A 14,623-nucleotide genomic window follows, 5' to 3' on the forward strand; every position below is an offset into this window, starting at 1 on the left:
TATAATTCAATTTTTATATTATTTCTTTTAACTTTTCAATAAATGGCAATTACATTTTATAAACAATCTACTTCTCTACATATCTATGTAACAGAGTGTTTTGACACAAATAATTTGACATCTTACCTAAATGTATAAATCAGACAAAAAAAGTAACAAATTATACAACCAGAAATATAACATAAAACTTTCTCCTCATTCATTTGATCTATATATGCCACCTTAAAAGACGTTACTGTGGATTCAATATTGTAGGATACCAAATTTACATGGATTTTGTGGATATAGATTAACCACACATTTAACGACATCAGATCATATGCAAATTTGGGCAAAACCCTGAAAATTGGAAACCATGAAAATAAGTGAATCTACAGTATGAGATAACAGATTGGCTCATCTGGTTGTACTTTGACTACTTGTTTTAGAGATATAAGGGAAATTTGTCTGAATTCACATTAGGACAAAATTGTGAAATATATTCCTTGTGAAAATTTAATAATGGTAAAATCAAAATCAGGGACGAAAAAAACAAGAAAAAGTAATTCTGTAAGAGTGTTGGCCCTAGAAATTGTAAAATTTTAAGTCCATGTAAGTTTATTTTACAGTACAATTATCTATACCTAATTGACAGATTTTCCATTCAGTTTCATTAAATATTTCTTGAAAGTAAAATTTGTCAAATGGAAAAACATTAATATATGAGCAAGTAGCCAGGAGTACAAACTATTTATGATGATCTTTGAAAACTTTCAATGGCATTTTAAGATGCAGTGTATACTTATTATACAGGGAGATTCTGTAAGTTTATTTTTCATAGCTGAACATTCTTTTGTTTATATTACTCTATTTTGAATCAACAGCACTACAAAGAATGCAAGCCTCCTCCTTCCTGAAGTTGCATACAACCACAAAGACAGAAGACTTCTACTATTTTGCATTGTTAAATTAACATTCAGTATAACTGTTTTAAAATATTTATAGGTATGCTTTATGACCCTTATTTCCAGCTTATAAATTTTTAGTTTTTAATCCTGAATGCCTAAATGGCTGGAGAAATATATCCTTATAATATACACATATGATTCAAAAGTACATTTACAGAACATTTATTAAAAGGGAGATAATGTTAAAAATCATATGCTAAGTTTTAAATTATCTCCCTTGTTGCAGTTTAAACTTGATACTTTGGTATCTTATTATGATATATTAACTTTTGATTCATATTTTTTTTTCTACATTATATATTTTTACAGTGACACAGTACTACTTTTTAATCTTTATTCCAGTCAAATAGTTATAGTATAACTAATCGCCGTTTTTGAATATCATAATAATATAAGATAACGCGTGACCAAAAGATGCATGGATTAAACGAGTGCGCAGCACAAGTTTAATCCATAGCGGAGTTCGGTTACAAGTTGTCTTATTTTTGATATTCAAATACGGCGATTAGTTATACTTTTTATTACATTGGCTAATGCTGTTTTTTTTATAAAACTAATGTAGAAAATGTAAGGAACTATATGGTTTCTTACGCATTCACAATTTGTTTTGTTCTGAAGTTATCGAGGACTTGACAACGCCTATTGTTGTATGACGTCAGAGAGTGAAATAACCACGTTTATTTCACATGTGAAATTATCGGTTTTTATTTGACTGGGAAAAATGTATTTTATTGCAACCAATGTAATAATGTGTTTTAGCTCATCGTAGTTCATTTTTTTGTACAATAGCAAAATCATTAAGTTGTAAAAAATGATACAATGAAAAATATTAATATCATAATTATAAGTAATTTCTTATTGACAACATATTTGTATGAAGCAACTTCTCTATGCAGGACTTTAGTTATTAAAAATTCTAAATTAAAATATTATATTTCTTTTAATATGTTCCAAAAAAAAATTGGTTGTTGGAATGAAAATAATGTATAATATATCCTAACAGAATCTAATAATCTAGCATCTAACATATATGTGAATGATATGGGGAAAACTTGGCACAAGATCCGTTCATTATACAAATTTACAACCCAATCAAAAATTCATTCATTCACAAAATCTGACTAGCTTCATTCAAGCATCACAACACTTAAACAACAGATAAAAAATCAATATTTATAAAAACATATAAATAATATACATTGTTTTCAGTTTACTAGACAAGTTTCTTTAATATCCAATATTAGGTAATTATTATATTAAGGTCAACTTTGTCTGAGGGAGATTCAACCGAAGTTTCAATACAATGATTTTCCCATGTCAAGTTAGACAGAATGTCTCTATAAATTAATTCCAATACTGTAAAGATACTTAAGATACCTTAATGATGATGACGAGAGGTTTCTTTTTATTTTATGCAATAATGTATTAAATATAAAAGTTATGTTGAATGTTTTAGGCTAAATATATGCAGTGGTATACAGAGAATATCAAATAAATGGATTATAAGTTGAGAAGGAAAACAACGAAAGTGGTGTATTATGTTGATTTTACATCTTACAAATAAATAAATGTTTATTTTTAAAAAGGACTTTAGTCAAATTTAATTTAGAAAATACAACATACACACAATTAAAGCTCTATTACTAGAAATAGTTTATATGATTTTATCTAATAGATCTACTGACTAAAAAAGAACCTTTCAGTTTTAAACTTTTCAATGCTGAACAAAATCTTGAAATCTTTAGTTGTCAAGTTGAAAGAGTGATTTTAACTATTTAGTTACTAAATGTCAGATAGAGAAGATTGATATGATTCAAATTAAAATGGTGTGAGAATATAATTACAGAATTTGAGAAATACTTGTGAACATACTTAATATTATTTGCTGGTATACATATACAAGTTTGATCAAAGGCAGTGACAATTTAGTGATCAATCATTTAACATAAGTATTAGACTTCTTGACAACCTATCCATGATAAAAAAGAAATGATAATGGATAAAATCACCAAATTAAACAGCACATGCAGATGCATACTTATTTTAAAACAAAAGTGTGTGCAGAATAAAGGGAGATAATTCACAAATTTTATTTACTCTTACATTTTTTAAATTTCAAACAAAGAAAAATCTATTTTATTTTTCTACAGAAGCAGCATTATGCAACTGTTAAGGGTCATTGTTGTTTTTTTTGAGTTATAAAAAATGTATGTTTGTGTTTATATAGTGTCATATAAAATTAAGAAGTTATGGTATAATTGCCATTGAAACAACGCTCCACCAACGGCCAACTGACAAAGAAATTAACATGTATAGGTCACTGTACAGCCTTCAACAAGGAGCATAAAAATGTTGATATTACTTTTATTAACAATCAAATATGTTCATACATGTATTACCCTGAGAATTAAACTCTGAAGTTTTAATGTTATCTGGGTTTATATTTGTTTTATGAAAAGTGATGAATTATATGTCATACATATATAATATATGCCAAGAAACAAACACAGTTTTAGAAAACAGAATATTTTTTTTTTAACTTGTTTCTCAAATGAAAAAAAGGTAATTTAACATAATTTCTGTAACACTTAAACAATGCGCTCCTTAAGCTTTCTAACGATTTCCTTAAATTATCCAATCATCTTCTCAGGAATTGACACGGATGACTTACAATGACAAGTAAATGATTCAATGACACAAGATCACAAGAAAGACGGCAAGGTGAGCACATATTTCAAAAAAAATTGTGCATACATGAACAGAAAGAACCCGTTACAATAGAGTGCTAGCACAATAAAAGATTGTGAAAATGTGGGATCTTAATTATACCTCACATTCTTTTTGACAAAACTGTAAACCAACTTATTTTTGTGAGCGATTTTTTTTCTAATTTTTGCAAGGAGAAAATAATTTGTTACTTATATGATTAAACTACAAGAGGAATATTAGAAAATTGTGAAATTAATTAACCACAAAGTGGACTAAAAGGGATAAAACTCCAAATAAAGTATCTGTGAAAAAAAGTTGGTTTACAGTAACAAATATTAACCCTTGACTTTATTAACTAAAAAACGATATGTCTTGTTATTGCAATATGGCACAGGATCTTTTTAAATCAGATGAATAGGTGTAAGTAAATCATTATGGTCAGTTTGAAGCACTTCCTTATTAATCTATTAGTTGACAGCACTTGAAAGTCATCTAACCCTTCCATTTTCGGGAGATCCTGAAAGTGACTTAAATGTATATGAAATAAAAATTTTATATAGTAAAACATTATATGTATAGAAATACATTGTTTTTATAGTTTAAATATCACTTGTACATTTTACAATGATTCTTAACAGAATATGAAAAATTCTTAAGTGATGAGAGGTATAAATAAGTCCTCACAAAATTAACTTTAACCTGGCAAAGTTATATCATGTCAACCTGGCAAAGTTATACCATGTGACAACCTGGCAAAATAATTGTACCATGTGACAACCATAGCAAAGTTGAATCATGTGACAAAATCAATTTGACACTTGATAACATTGCCCACCATTCCCCGGAATAAATAAATAAATATTGAACAACAATAAGTATGATCGTATTCTCAGCTTGCTGTTGTTTGTTTCTGTTCGTCAGAATTTCCTGTGGAATCTAAACCACTATCTACTTCATTGTCCTTTTTATCTGTTTCTAATTCAAAGTTCTGAAAGATAACATTGAACATTAAACATATTTTATATGTTTTTGATTCAGAGCACTTGTTATAGTCAGTTAAACAGATACATACATGTTCATACAGTAAGATATAAAACATTTAAAGATAACAATAAGATAAAATATGTTTTGACCCATGATCTCATATGAACAATTATATTGAAAGTTTGTGCTTTCTTTATAAAATTAATGTAAGAATTCTTTTGAAGAACTTTGTTAATCATTGTTTTGAAATAGATATCTTTTGATTCATTTTATTGAGCTGCTGTCTCACTTATGTATATGTCATATCTTCTTAAATCCATGTTTTCATTAATAACTTAAAACTTGAATACAGCACAAGCTTTTATTTTTGTTATGCCCACTTCTCAGTATAAAATTCTTTATGAAAACAGTTGATATGACTTCATTCTACAACTACACAATTTGATGTGAGTTACTGCATTCAGGTAAAACAGTGAAGAGAAGCTTGAACATGACACAAAGACGAAGATCAAACATTTTATATCTACTCCAGAGAATTTCTTTTAAAAAAAGGGTCGTCTTACTGACTTAAGAAATCCTACATTACCTCTAATTCTCTCATGATTTCATCCATAAAATCTGTTGAGTTATTCTTATATGCAACTGCTGCTCGTATAGCATCTTTAAATAACTGAAAAATATAAGGTTTTACTCTTACTTTTTATGTAAGAAATAAAAGTAATGCTTTTACTAATTATTTAAATGAGACATGATGAACATGAATAATTTAAATGAATGTTTACTTGAAATATTCTGGTGACAACAATGCATATTTTTGAACTAAATTATACAAATTTTATATATCAATGTCAACATCTGGTTTACATTCTTTTCTCCTTTAACAAAGTTTTCTATTTAGATAAACCCATTTTTTTCTTCTAACAACAATTTGAAACATGAAAATAATAAAGTAGGCATATATTTACATGCTTTTAGGAATTATTTTTTTCTAGACGTGTAATTATACACCATATATGTAACCTATTTTGAAATAAACAATGTCTAAATACTGTCTCAATTAGAAATGTAATTGCATCTTCTTTTATATAATCATTTATTCTATTATATTCTTACCCTCACAACATTGGTTCCATCTGACGCAGAACAAAAATAAAATGGCATGTTGTGTTTCTTGGCAAAATTAAATGATTTCGTAGTCACTGACACATCAACTGAAAACACCATTGGAAATTGTAAAAGGTTCTCATAACAACTCATACTGTGGATTCATTATTATTCTTTTGATACCAATTTTTGTGGGTTTTATGGGTTCAGAAGAACCACAAATTCAAATGTCCAACAAATTACAAATTGTATACTTGCTTTGAATGCAGAGACTGGCAAATCCACGAAAATTGTTACCCACGAAAATAAATGAATTAACAGTAAGAGCTTGCTGCTGTAATTTCTAAGAGATCAAAATGTTAAACTAAAAGTGAAAGAAGGTATCTAAGAAAGTAAAGTAACCTACAAGCTGACTATGTAGTACATGTATGAGTTTTGCTCATTATTGAAGACTGTAGAGTTAACTTCACTGAGTTGTTACAGGTTAATTCTACAATGTCTGGTAGAGAGTTGTCTCATTTGCAATCATACCCCATCTTCTTATTATATTTTTAATTTGAACTAGAATGTAAAAAAAAATGGTGCTTGTCATAAAATTTAAAGTTTGTTGAAATTGTTCTGTAGAATTCTGTAAATTTCTAAAATAATATATTCAGGGAGAAGGAAATTGTCTGTTTGTCACCTTATATAAAGGAACTAAACAAACAATCAGCTATTGTGTGTCAGATTTTTTTAATTTAGAAATTGTTGTGAAAAACTAAACTTAATTGATAAATAACAATGATCTTTATTCATACATAACATTGCAGTGATATTGAATGTACAAGTCTATAGATAGAATAAAATAACATGTAATATATAAACAAAAATTTACCATCAATTTTATTGGCAGCACATAAACAGGGTATTTCAGGTCTATATTCTCGTAACTCTTTTAACCAGTTCGGCAGATTCTTATATGTTACTTTTCTTGTTGTATCAAATACCTGCAAGTAGAAATTATTTTGATTATTTAAATGTATCAAGATTTTATCAATCGTTGAAGGCCATACATTGACATATAATGGTTTACTTTCTTTTAAATTTTTATTTGGATGAAGAGTTGTCTCATTGGCACTCACATCACAACTTCCTATATCTACCTACTCTATCTCTGGTCTATACCTTCCATTGTCAAATAAAATGACAAAATTTTCCTTCAGTTATCAGAAAATGTGAGAATTGTTAATAATTCAAGGTCTAGACAAATTTTTTTGGTGGTATAATTTATATCTCGCTGTTTATGCTACCTATTTTTGCCAAAGAAATGAAACATTTATTTATGGAGTTACTTTAATTTGAGACTGACAGAACGAAAAACTTTAAATACATAAAACTTTTTCAAATGCATATAATCAGACTCAATCTGAATTTGCATGAAATACTTACACCAACCAAAAAAATCCACCACAGACTTGTGACAGATTGGAATCAATAAACCACTAGAAAAGTTAAGAGAAGAAGTAGTATACATTTGTACTTACAATTATACAGGCATGTGCTTGATGATAATATGAAGGATGCATGTTGTTAAATCTTTCCTGTCCTGCTGTGTCCCAAAAATCTACAAATTATTCAATATTTTAAAATCTAATTTAAATTAAATGCCTTTGTTCCTTATGTACATGTATATATAATTGAACTCATTTCAATGTGTAGACTTTTCAAGTTAATTTACAAGTCTGAAGAACAGAAGCTTAACTCCTTTACCAAACTATAGAAGCTTAAAATGTAAAATGCATCAATAAGTAGTTCATAAACACAAGGACGTTATACATGGCAAGATAACTACTGTTCTGGAAAAATATGGTCACTGTCTTGTCAAAAATCTTTAGATTCTATAACAGACTGTTGGCTGACCTTGCTTGCTGTAAATGTTTCCACAGAAAGTCCACTAAACATGATTTGGTTGCATAACTACAAAAATGTACTACTACAAAATCATAATTGAATAACAATGAAATACATTTTTTAAATGTTCACTACTCAAGGCAAAATTCAAAGTTGCAAAATAGACTGATAAAATGTAGTCATTTTCATCAGGGAGCCTGCCTGAATATTCAAAACTTTAAAAAAAAAAACTAAAAAAAACAATAAAATATCTATCATTGCATCAAAATACTTACCAACTGAAACTTTTTCTTTATTGACTTCTGTCTCGTAATTGAACAACGTTAATGCAAAGGTAGATAACTGTTGAGGTTTACTAAAATTGTGGTTAAGGACATGAATAATAATTAAACAACTATGTAACTAATAATTAGGAAAACAAGAATTCAGATGTAAACCTATACAGACCTTCATACAGTTATGGTATGGAAACTTCTATATTTGTGAAGATATATTGCTTTTAAAGCACTGTTGTATTGCTGTTACATAGACATATATGTCTTTTGATTGAGTTAAGCCATTTCAATGGATATTTTATAGTGTGTCTGTCTATGTTGTGAAGTTACATTTTTGTTTCAGATAAGGTTGGTACCTATCTTTAACATTTAAACCTGCTGCATTTGTTTGCACCTTTCCTAAAGTCAGGAATCTGATGTTCAGTAGTTGTCATTTGTTGATGTGGTTCATAAGTGTTTCTCATTTTTTATATAGATTAGAACATTGGTTTTCCCGTTTGAATGGTTTTACAGTATTCATTTTTAGGGCCCTTTACAGCTTGTTGTTTGGTGTGAGCCAAGGCTCTTTGTTGAAGACCTTACTTTGACCTATATTGGTTTACTTTTACAAATTGTGACTTGGATTGAGAGTTGTCTCATTGGCACTCATAGCACATCTTATATCTAGATATAATTTTAGCTTTTTATGCTCTGTTGTATTGCTGTCTCAAAGACATATATACATGTATATCTAATCTCATTTATTAAAATCAATTATAGTAAACTTGTTTTGACTGCATTGAACTGTTTACTTGCAGCTGTATGAAGCTTTACATTTTATTAATCTATTAAGGGGTAAATTGATCACAACAAATCTTTCAATGTTTTTCAGTTTGTTGCCTGTAATATTAATGGTTCTTGTTCTTTGAATCTAATGCTTATAAAGGATACTATCCATCCATCAAAAATCTTTCAACTAACCTACAAAAGAAAAAAATTATTAATATAAACAGTTTCTATAGTAAAAATAAAAAAAGTTTAAACTATTCACTTTATGTGCATGTTGAATAGAAATTTGTATTAATAACAGACATAGAACACCCAACATAGTAATAATGGTTATCATTAAATAGAATTTTGATTTTATCATTTACAAAATTTATTCCTATGGTTAGAAAAGAAACTGTTGCAAATAACATCTGATTATTGTCTGAATAAAGATTAAACGAAGATTGTTTCCTACACTCATAATTTATTATTCTTTCCTAAATTTTTAGATTTCTTTTTTGAAAGCCTGTAGAAGATTGTATATTTTTTGTAATACTAACAAACACCAGAAATACATAAGTTATTACTTGGTACTTATTCTAATTTATTCATGCTTAAATTTTGGCATGAAATCTTTTTTGCTGGCTAGAAATTTTTGCACAGTTACAAAGCCTAACCTTATTGTCCTAAGCATAAAATACCAAATGCGGTAAAATTTGGCAAACACGATATTCTAGATAATTTAAATCATAGATTCGAGAATTGTGTCAATCCAAATTTACATAAGTTTCAGAGAAAGACGCACATTGTATTATGGAAATTCTGGGAAACCATTTTGAAATCAAGTAAATATTTGCTCACCTCAAATGAAATAGTATTTTATTTTGTTATTTCTTTTGATATACTATCGTAGGTGGGGCATGATAAGAACTATGATGTCTGATTGATAAATGGATCATTTAACTGATGATTGGCATTTAGATTTTACTGCAATGGTAATTTATTCACAGATATTCAGAGATCTAAAAAAATTAATGTGTACGGTTTGGAAAACTACTTTTTGCTGTAAAAAATGTTCATAGATCATTAATTCTCAGACTGTACACACACATTGCAGACCCATGGCTCATCAGTGACATATCGTAACACACAAACCAGAATTTACATGAAATGACAAGCAAGTTTACCCAAAATATATTGTCTACATAAAATTGGTGGGGGTCTAGTGAAAAATCTGAAGGGTCTATAGGGGTACAAAAAATGATGGTACAAATGCCCAGGATTGATTACTGTGCAAATCACATCATTTGAATTCTAAATGATTTTATAATTAATTCGGGTTATTTCTAATGAATTTGGGTTATTTCTAATGAATTTGGGTCCGTTCACATTAATTCATGATTGCCATTTAATACCTGTTCACCCATTTCTAACTACTAAATATTTACTAAAGATTTTTATTTTTTTAACTTTATTGTAAATGCGATTTTTTCAACTTCCATTCACCACTGTCTGTTCTTGTCATGCTATTAATTTCACATCAAGTTAAGTGCATGCTAAATGTACATTTTCTGTAAAGCACTTTTTTAGGTAATGTATAAATACAGAGACATATAATACAATTGTATTATATGTCTCTGATAAATACAACCAATATTTTAATTCAAAAGTGTTTTATCTTCATATAAAAAAATATTTCTGTGGCGGATTATCATGCACTGGTCATTATTAAGTACTGTCATCTATTTTTACTATCCACATTTCAGGAGAGAGTTCACAAAAAGTGTGATTAAACAAAAAGGGGGATGGTATTTGTGTTTGTAAGTGGTTGTAGGTTAGCAATCAATGACATATACAATCGGTGTTCGTCATCCTAGGCGATTTTTTATTTTTTGTATATGAAAGTAAATGAAATATACTTTGATTTGCCAACAGCACTGTCTCCTAAGCAAATCACTTTGACCTTAGTACAGCCATCATCACCGGCTTTGTCGTAGTCAGGTGCAACATTCGCCATTATCGTTATTGCTGGAATGTGGCGCGAAGCATTCTGGGATATGACATCCGTACTGGAAATCCCCTTTCAATAAACGGCTGTTAAAATACAATATTATTTCTTCCATTTAAACAATTAAAGAATAAACCAAAATAAAAACATGCTTAAAACATAAAGAGTTCATGGAAAAAATCACGACCATAACGCTATCATGCAAGCATTGTTCTCAACACTATAATGGGGGAGAATCCCAAATTTTCTATAAATATTATTCTATTTTTAGAAAACGTCGATTGGTGACGTGAGTTTTCCGTCAACGGGTTTTTCAGTTAGATATTTTTGTAAACTTCCGGCGCGGAAAATTCAAGTTTGCAGCTTTGAAAGTGTTGTTACAGAACACAATGCAGCAGGTTGCAGTGCTCACAATTTATGCACCTGCTGAGGTGTAAGTTAAGACTGATTTTCTCCTATTAGAAATATTGCCTATTTATACAGAAAAATCAAGCGCATTTACAGTTTAGTTTTAGTTTAAACATATTTATTTATCATGTTTATAGTGGATTGGGAAACAAGTTTTGCAACTTATATTAATCCCTTTCCACTTTGCGGGTGCGAGTGCTGCCTTGTAGCGGCATTAGCCTACTCTTTTTCGAAATCTACAAGGGTGTCTTTAACGTGCAAGAGATGTGGCTCTCTCTTAACACGGGTCAGCCATTTATCGTCCCTTTCCGACGGACTATCATCATTTCCTCAAGACCATACTCGCAGATGGTGCCAAAGGAGAGCCGAAAATTGAGTTCCTGAAATTTTCATCCCAAATGGGAATCGAACCAGGAACCTATGTGTTAGTAGTCCGATGCACTAACCATTACACCACGGCTCTCTACATTACACCATGGCATTTACAGTAATATGATATGTAATTTGTAATTGTCAAAAATCAATCTTTATGATAGAAAAATAAAGCAATAGCCAATAAACCTAGTCCAAATAATTATGACGTCTATAGAAGGTATTTTAAGTTTTTGCTTAAATGCCTTCCTGCCATGTAAGGCGTCAAAGAAAAAATATAATAGTCTTTCAAGATGTAATAATTATTTGGACTACAATAAACCTAGTCCAAATATTTACAATGAATTATGATGTCTGGCAAGGTTATTTTTTTATTTCTGAGACGCCTTATTACAGCTACATGTATTATTTCGAAAGAAAAAGAATATTGCCTACTATGCTTATGTTATTTAACACATGGCTTCTAACTCTTTTATTAGTAAAGAACATTCTCAATTTCAGCCAAGGCTTTACATAATTTACGGTTAACCACCTTGGAAGGTTTTGAAAAGTATTCTGAAATAATATTTACAATGAACAAAACTAAAGAGCATTCAAGCCAGTGCACATGATAATTTTTAGAAATGTGAATAAACCTTATCACTAATCTCTGCTGACCCGGCCGCTTGAACTTTTGACACATACAAGAATCACTTTTTCATTGTGGCGTCAGATATTTTGTTTTATGACGTTAAAATTTTACAGGAACTTGTGTGATATCCAGTAAGGGCGAACAAATAGCAATAAGGTGTATATGTCAGTAATGAATGTAAGGAATTCTCATTTTATCATTTCTGTCAAATTTTTAAGATATTTATGGGTTTTTTTGGTGGTGGTTGGTATAAACTTTTTTTTTTAATATATATACCCATGAATTATAGTTATTTGAAATAGGAAATAACCCCTGTTATGTAGTTTCAACAAGATCAAAGTGTTTAATGAAATGTATAAATTTGCTTCAGAGTTATTCCCCTTTACTCAGTTGATTTAAAAGCCATAATATTTTCTATTATGATGAATCATTAAACAGTGATATTCTATAAATTCTTAAACTTGCAAATTATCAATTTTGAAATATGAATTCTTAAATATCATAATTAAATTTGTATTCATTGTAAATTGTTATATTGAGAAAATTTCCAATTCAACAGGTAGATGTAATTTCAGTTTGAAATGACAGGAGTTAGAATCACATTATATAGGTAACAGCTGATAGTATATTGATTATTTACAGGTATGAAGAAAGGAATTCTCATATGACTTATACTGTCAATACTTATACATGAGTATTTATGATTTCATTTTCTAGTTTGTAGATGTGGTGAAATAAAAACAAATCGGAATAGTACATGTATGTGAATTTGACTAAAGAGCTTGTGAAATATAAGGTCAGTATAGTATTTTTTTCTTAGAAGAAATTATGATATTTTCAGTTATCTTCTTTTAAGGGTGTGACACTTTAGTAAAACTGATAGAGTCTAATGAGTCAGTGTTAAATCAATTCCTGACATAATTTGAACTGTATGACAATTAGATGATGATGAATAGCATCCTAATTATGCATCTTACTTCTTATCCAAAATAATGTGAGTACCCTTTTTTTTTAGGGATAGATTTTGATTAGTTTATCACAACCATATTCTTGCAGTAAGCTTGACCATATATAAACTTGTGTGATTTCTAGATGCAGGCATTTATCACTAAAAACCAAGTTTGGCATTAACAGTATATATATTTATAATTAAATTTTGGGCCAGGTGAGCTATTGCCATCATTTTACTTCTGGTGTCTGTCAGTTGTTTGTTAACCTTCTTTTAAAATCTGTTCCTAGACTGAATCAATCAATGGATAGAAATCAAAGTTAGTCTGCTTCATCTTTAGAATATGAAGTTGGGGATTTTCGGTGTGGTTGATCAACCAATAATGTCATTGTGGCTAAAATTAGAACATAGAGGTCATGCAAACAGCATTGTTTTGCTAATATCTAAAAAAAAAATGTATAGATTAGAGAAACAACTACCTCAAAAGAAAATAGTAAGAAGCTCTAAATATTAGATATCAGTTTTGCTATTTAGTAGTTCTTTGAAACTACATATATGGTAAGGTTAAATATAAATTAAAAAGAAAAAATTGGTATGCAACAAAATGTACAATACATGTATATATCTATATGGAAAATTGTTGAAAATCATAATTTACTGTTTTAAAGTATTTGACGTTGAAATATTGTATGTTGACTTCAGCTCATTTTTGTATTCTATGGCATTTTCATGAATACTTTCAGAAGTGAGGCTCAAATTGTTAATGAATGTAAGATCTAACTACCCTTAAAATTTCAGAAAAAATATGTCTAAATGTTTTAGAGTTATTGCCCCTAAAATTTCTTTTCTTCCGAATTTTCATTTTTTTTCCTGTTTGAATTCTATATTCTAGGTTAAAACATCATCAGTGTCAAATGGAGAGCAGGATTTACTGACTCCTTCAGAGCAATTGAGATCCCATTTAAATTTTGTGAATGTTATGTGGATCAGTCATTAGTTTTCATATTAGCTATCCTTCGTCGTCATCCTCCGTCATCGTTAACTTTTTACAAAAATCTTCTCCTCTGAAACTACTGGGCCAAATTAAACAAACTTGGCTGCAATCATCATTGGGGTATACATGTTTAAAAAATGTCCGGTGACCAGGCCAACCAACCAAGATGGCCCCCATGGCTTAAAATAGAACATAGGGGTAAAATGCAGTTTTTGGATTATACATGTAACTCAAAAACCAAAGCATTAAGAGCAAATCTTACAGTGTTAAAATTGTTTATCAGGTCAAGATCTATATATGTGCCCTGTAATTTTCAGTTGAATCGGACAACACGTTGTTGGGTTGCTGCCATTAAATTGGTAATTTTAAGGCTATTTTGCAGTTATTTGTTATTTACTTGAATAGTATTAATGATAAAGATAAACTATAATCAGCAAATATGTTCAGCAAAGTAAGATCTACAAATAAGTTCATATGACCAAAATTGTCAATTGACCCTTAAAAGAGTTATTGCCCTTTTAGGACAATTTTACACAATTTGTTTATCATGTTTTCTAACTTTAAAAAATCTTTTCTTCTAAACTACTGAACCAATTCCAAAAACT

The 14,623-nt window shown here is 29.2% G+C and overlaps 2 protein-coding genes across 6 annotated transcripts in view; one reads left to right on the plus strand and one right to left on the minus strand.

Annotated features, from left to right (window-relative positions):
- LOC134687368 (rab-like protein 2A) lies at nt 1-10,714 on the minus strand. Its single transcript, XM_063547609.1, has 8 exons — nt 10,576-10,714; nt 8,840-8,869; nt 7,910-7,989; nt 7,268-7,347; nt 6,619-6,730; nt 5,754-5,851; nt 5,227-5,310; nt 1-4,644 (listed from the first exon to the last, which is right to left on the minus strand). Exons 1-8 carry the CDS (start codon nt 10,671-10,673, stop codon nt 4,546-4,548), a joined length of 681 nt encoding a protein of 226 aa, XP_063403679.1. The 5' UTR covers nt 10,674-10,714; the 3' UTR covers nt 1-4,545.
- Nucleotides 10,715-10,994: 280 nt separating this feature from the next.
- LOC134687369 (SH3 and multiple ankyrin repeat domains protein 2-like) overlaps nt 10,995-14,623 on the plus strand; it is a 94,360-nt gene continuing 90,731 nt past the window's right edge. For all 5 annotated transcript variants that reach the window (XM_063547610.1, XM_063547616.1, XM_063547619.1 and 2 more), the window contains exons 1-2: nt 10,995-11,097; nt 12,793-12,871. The gene's annotated coding sequence lies outside the window, so the exon portion shown is untranslated. The remainder of the gene's footprint in view (nt 11,098-12,792; nt 12,872-14,623) is intronic.

This window comes from Mytilus trossulus, chromosome 10 (genome assembly GCF_036588685.1).
Source record: "Mytilus trossulus isolate FHL-02 chromosome 10, PNRI_Mtr1.1.1.hap1, whole genome shotgun sequence".
Lineage (NCBI taxonomy): Eukaryota > Metazoa > Mollusca > Bivalvia > Mytilida > Mytilidae > Mytilus > Mytilus trossulus.

Excerpts from the sequence above, each read along its gene's own strand:
- LOC134687368 (XM_063547609.1), bottom strand. The coding sequence starts at position 10,673 with ATGGCGAATGTTGCACCTGACTACGACAAAGCCGGTGATGATGGCTGT. Across the intron at positions 8,870-10,575 it reads AGTGCTGTTGGCAAATCAAA|GTTAGTTGAAAGATTTTTGA; the intron begins GTATATTTCATT and ends TTTCTTTTGTAG. Across the intron at positions 7,348-7,909 it reads TAAAGAAAAAGTTTCAGTTG|ATTTTTGGGACACAGCAGGA; the intron begins GTAAGTATTTTG and ends AATAATTTGTAG.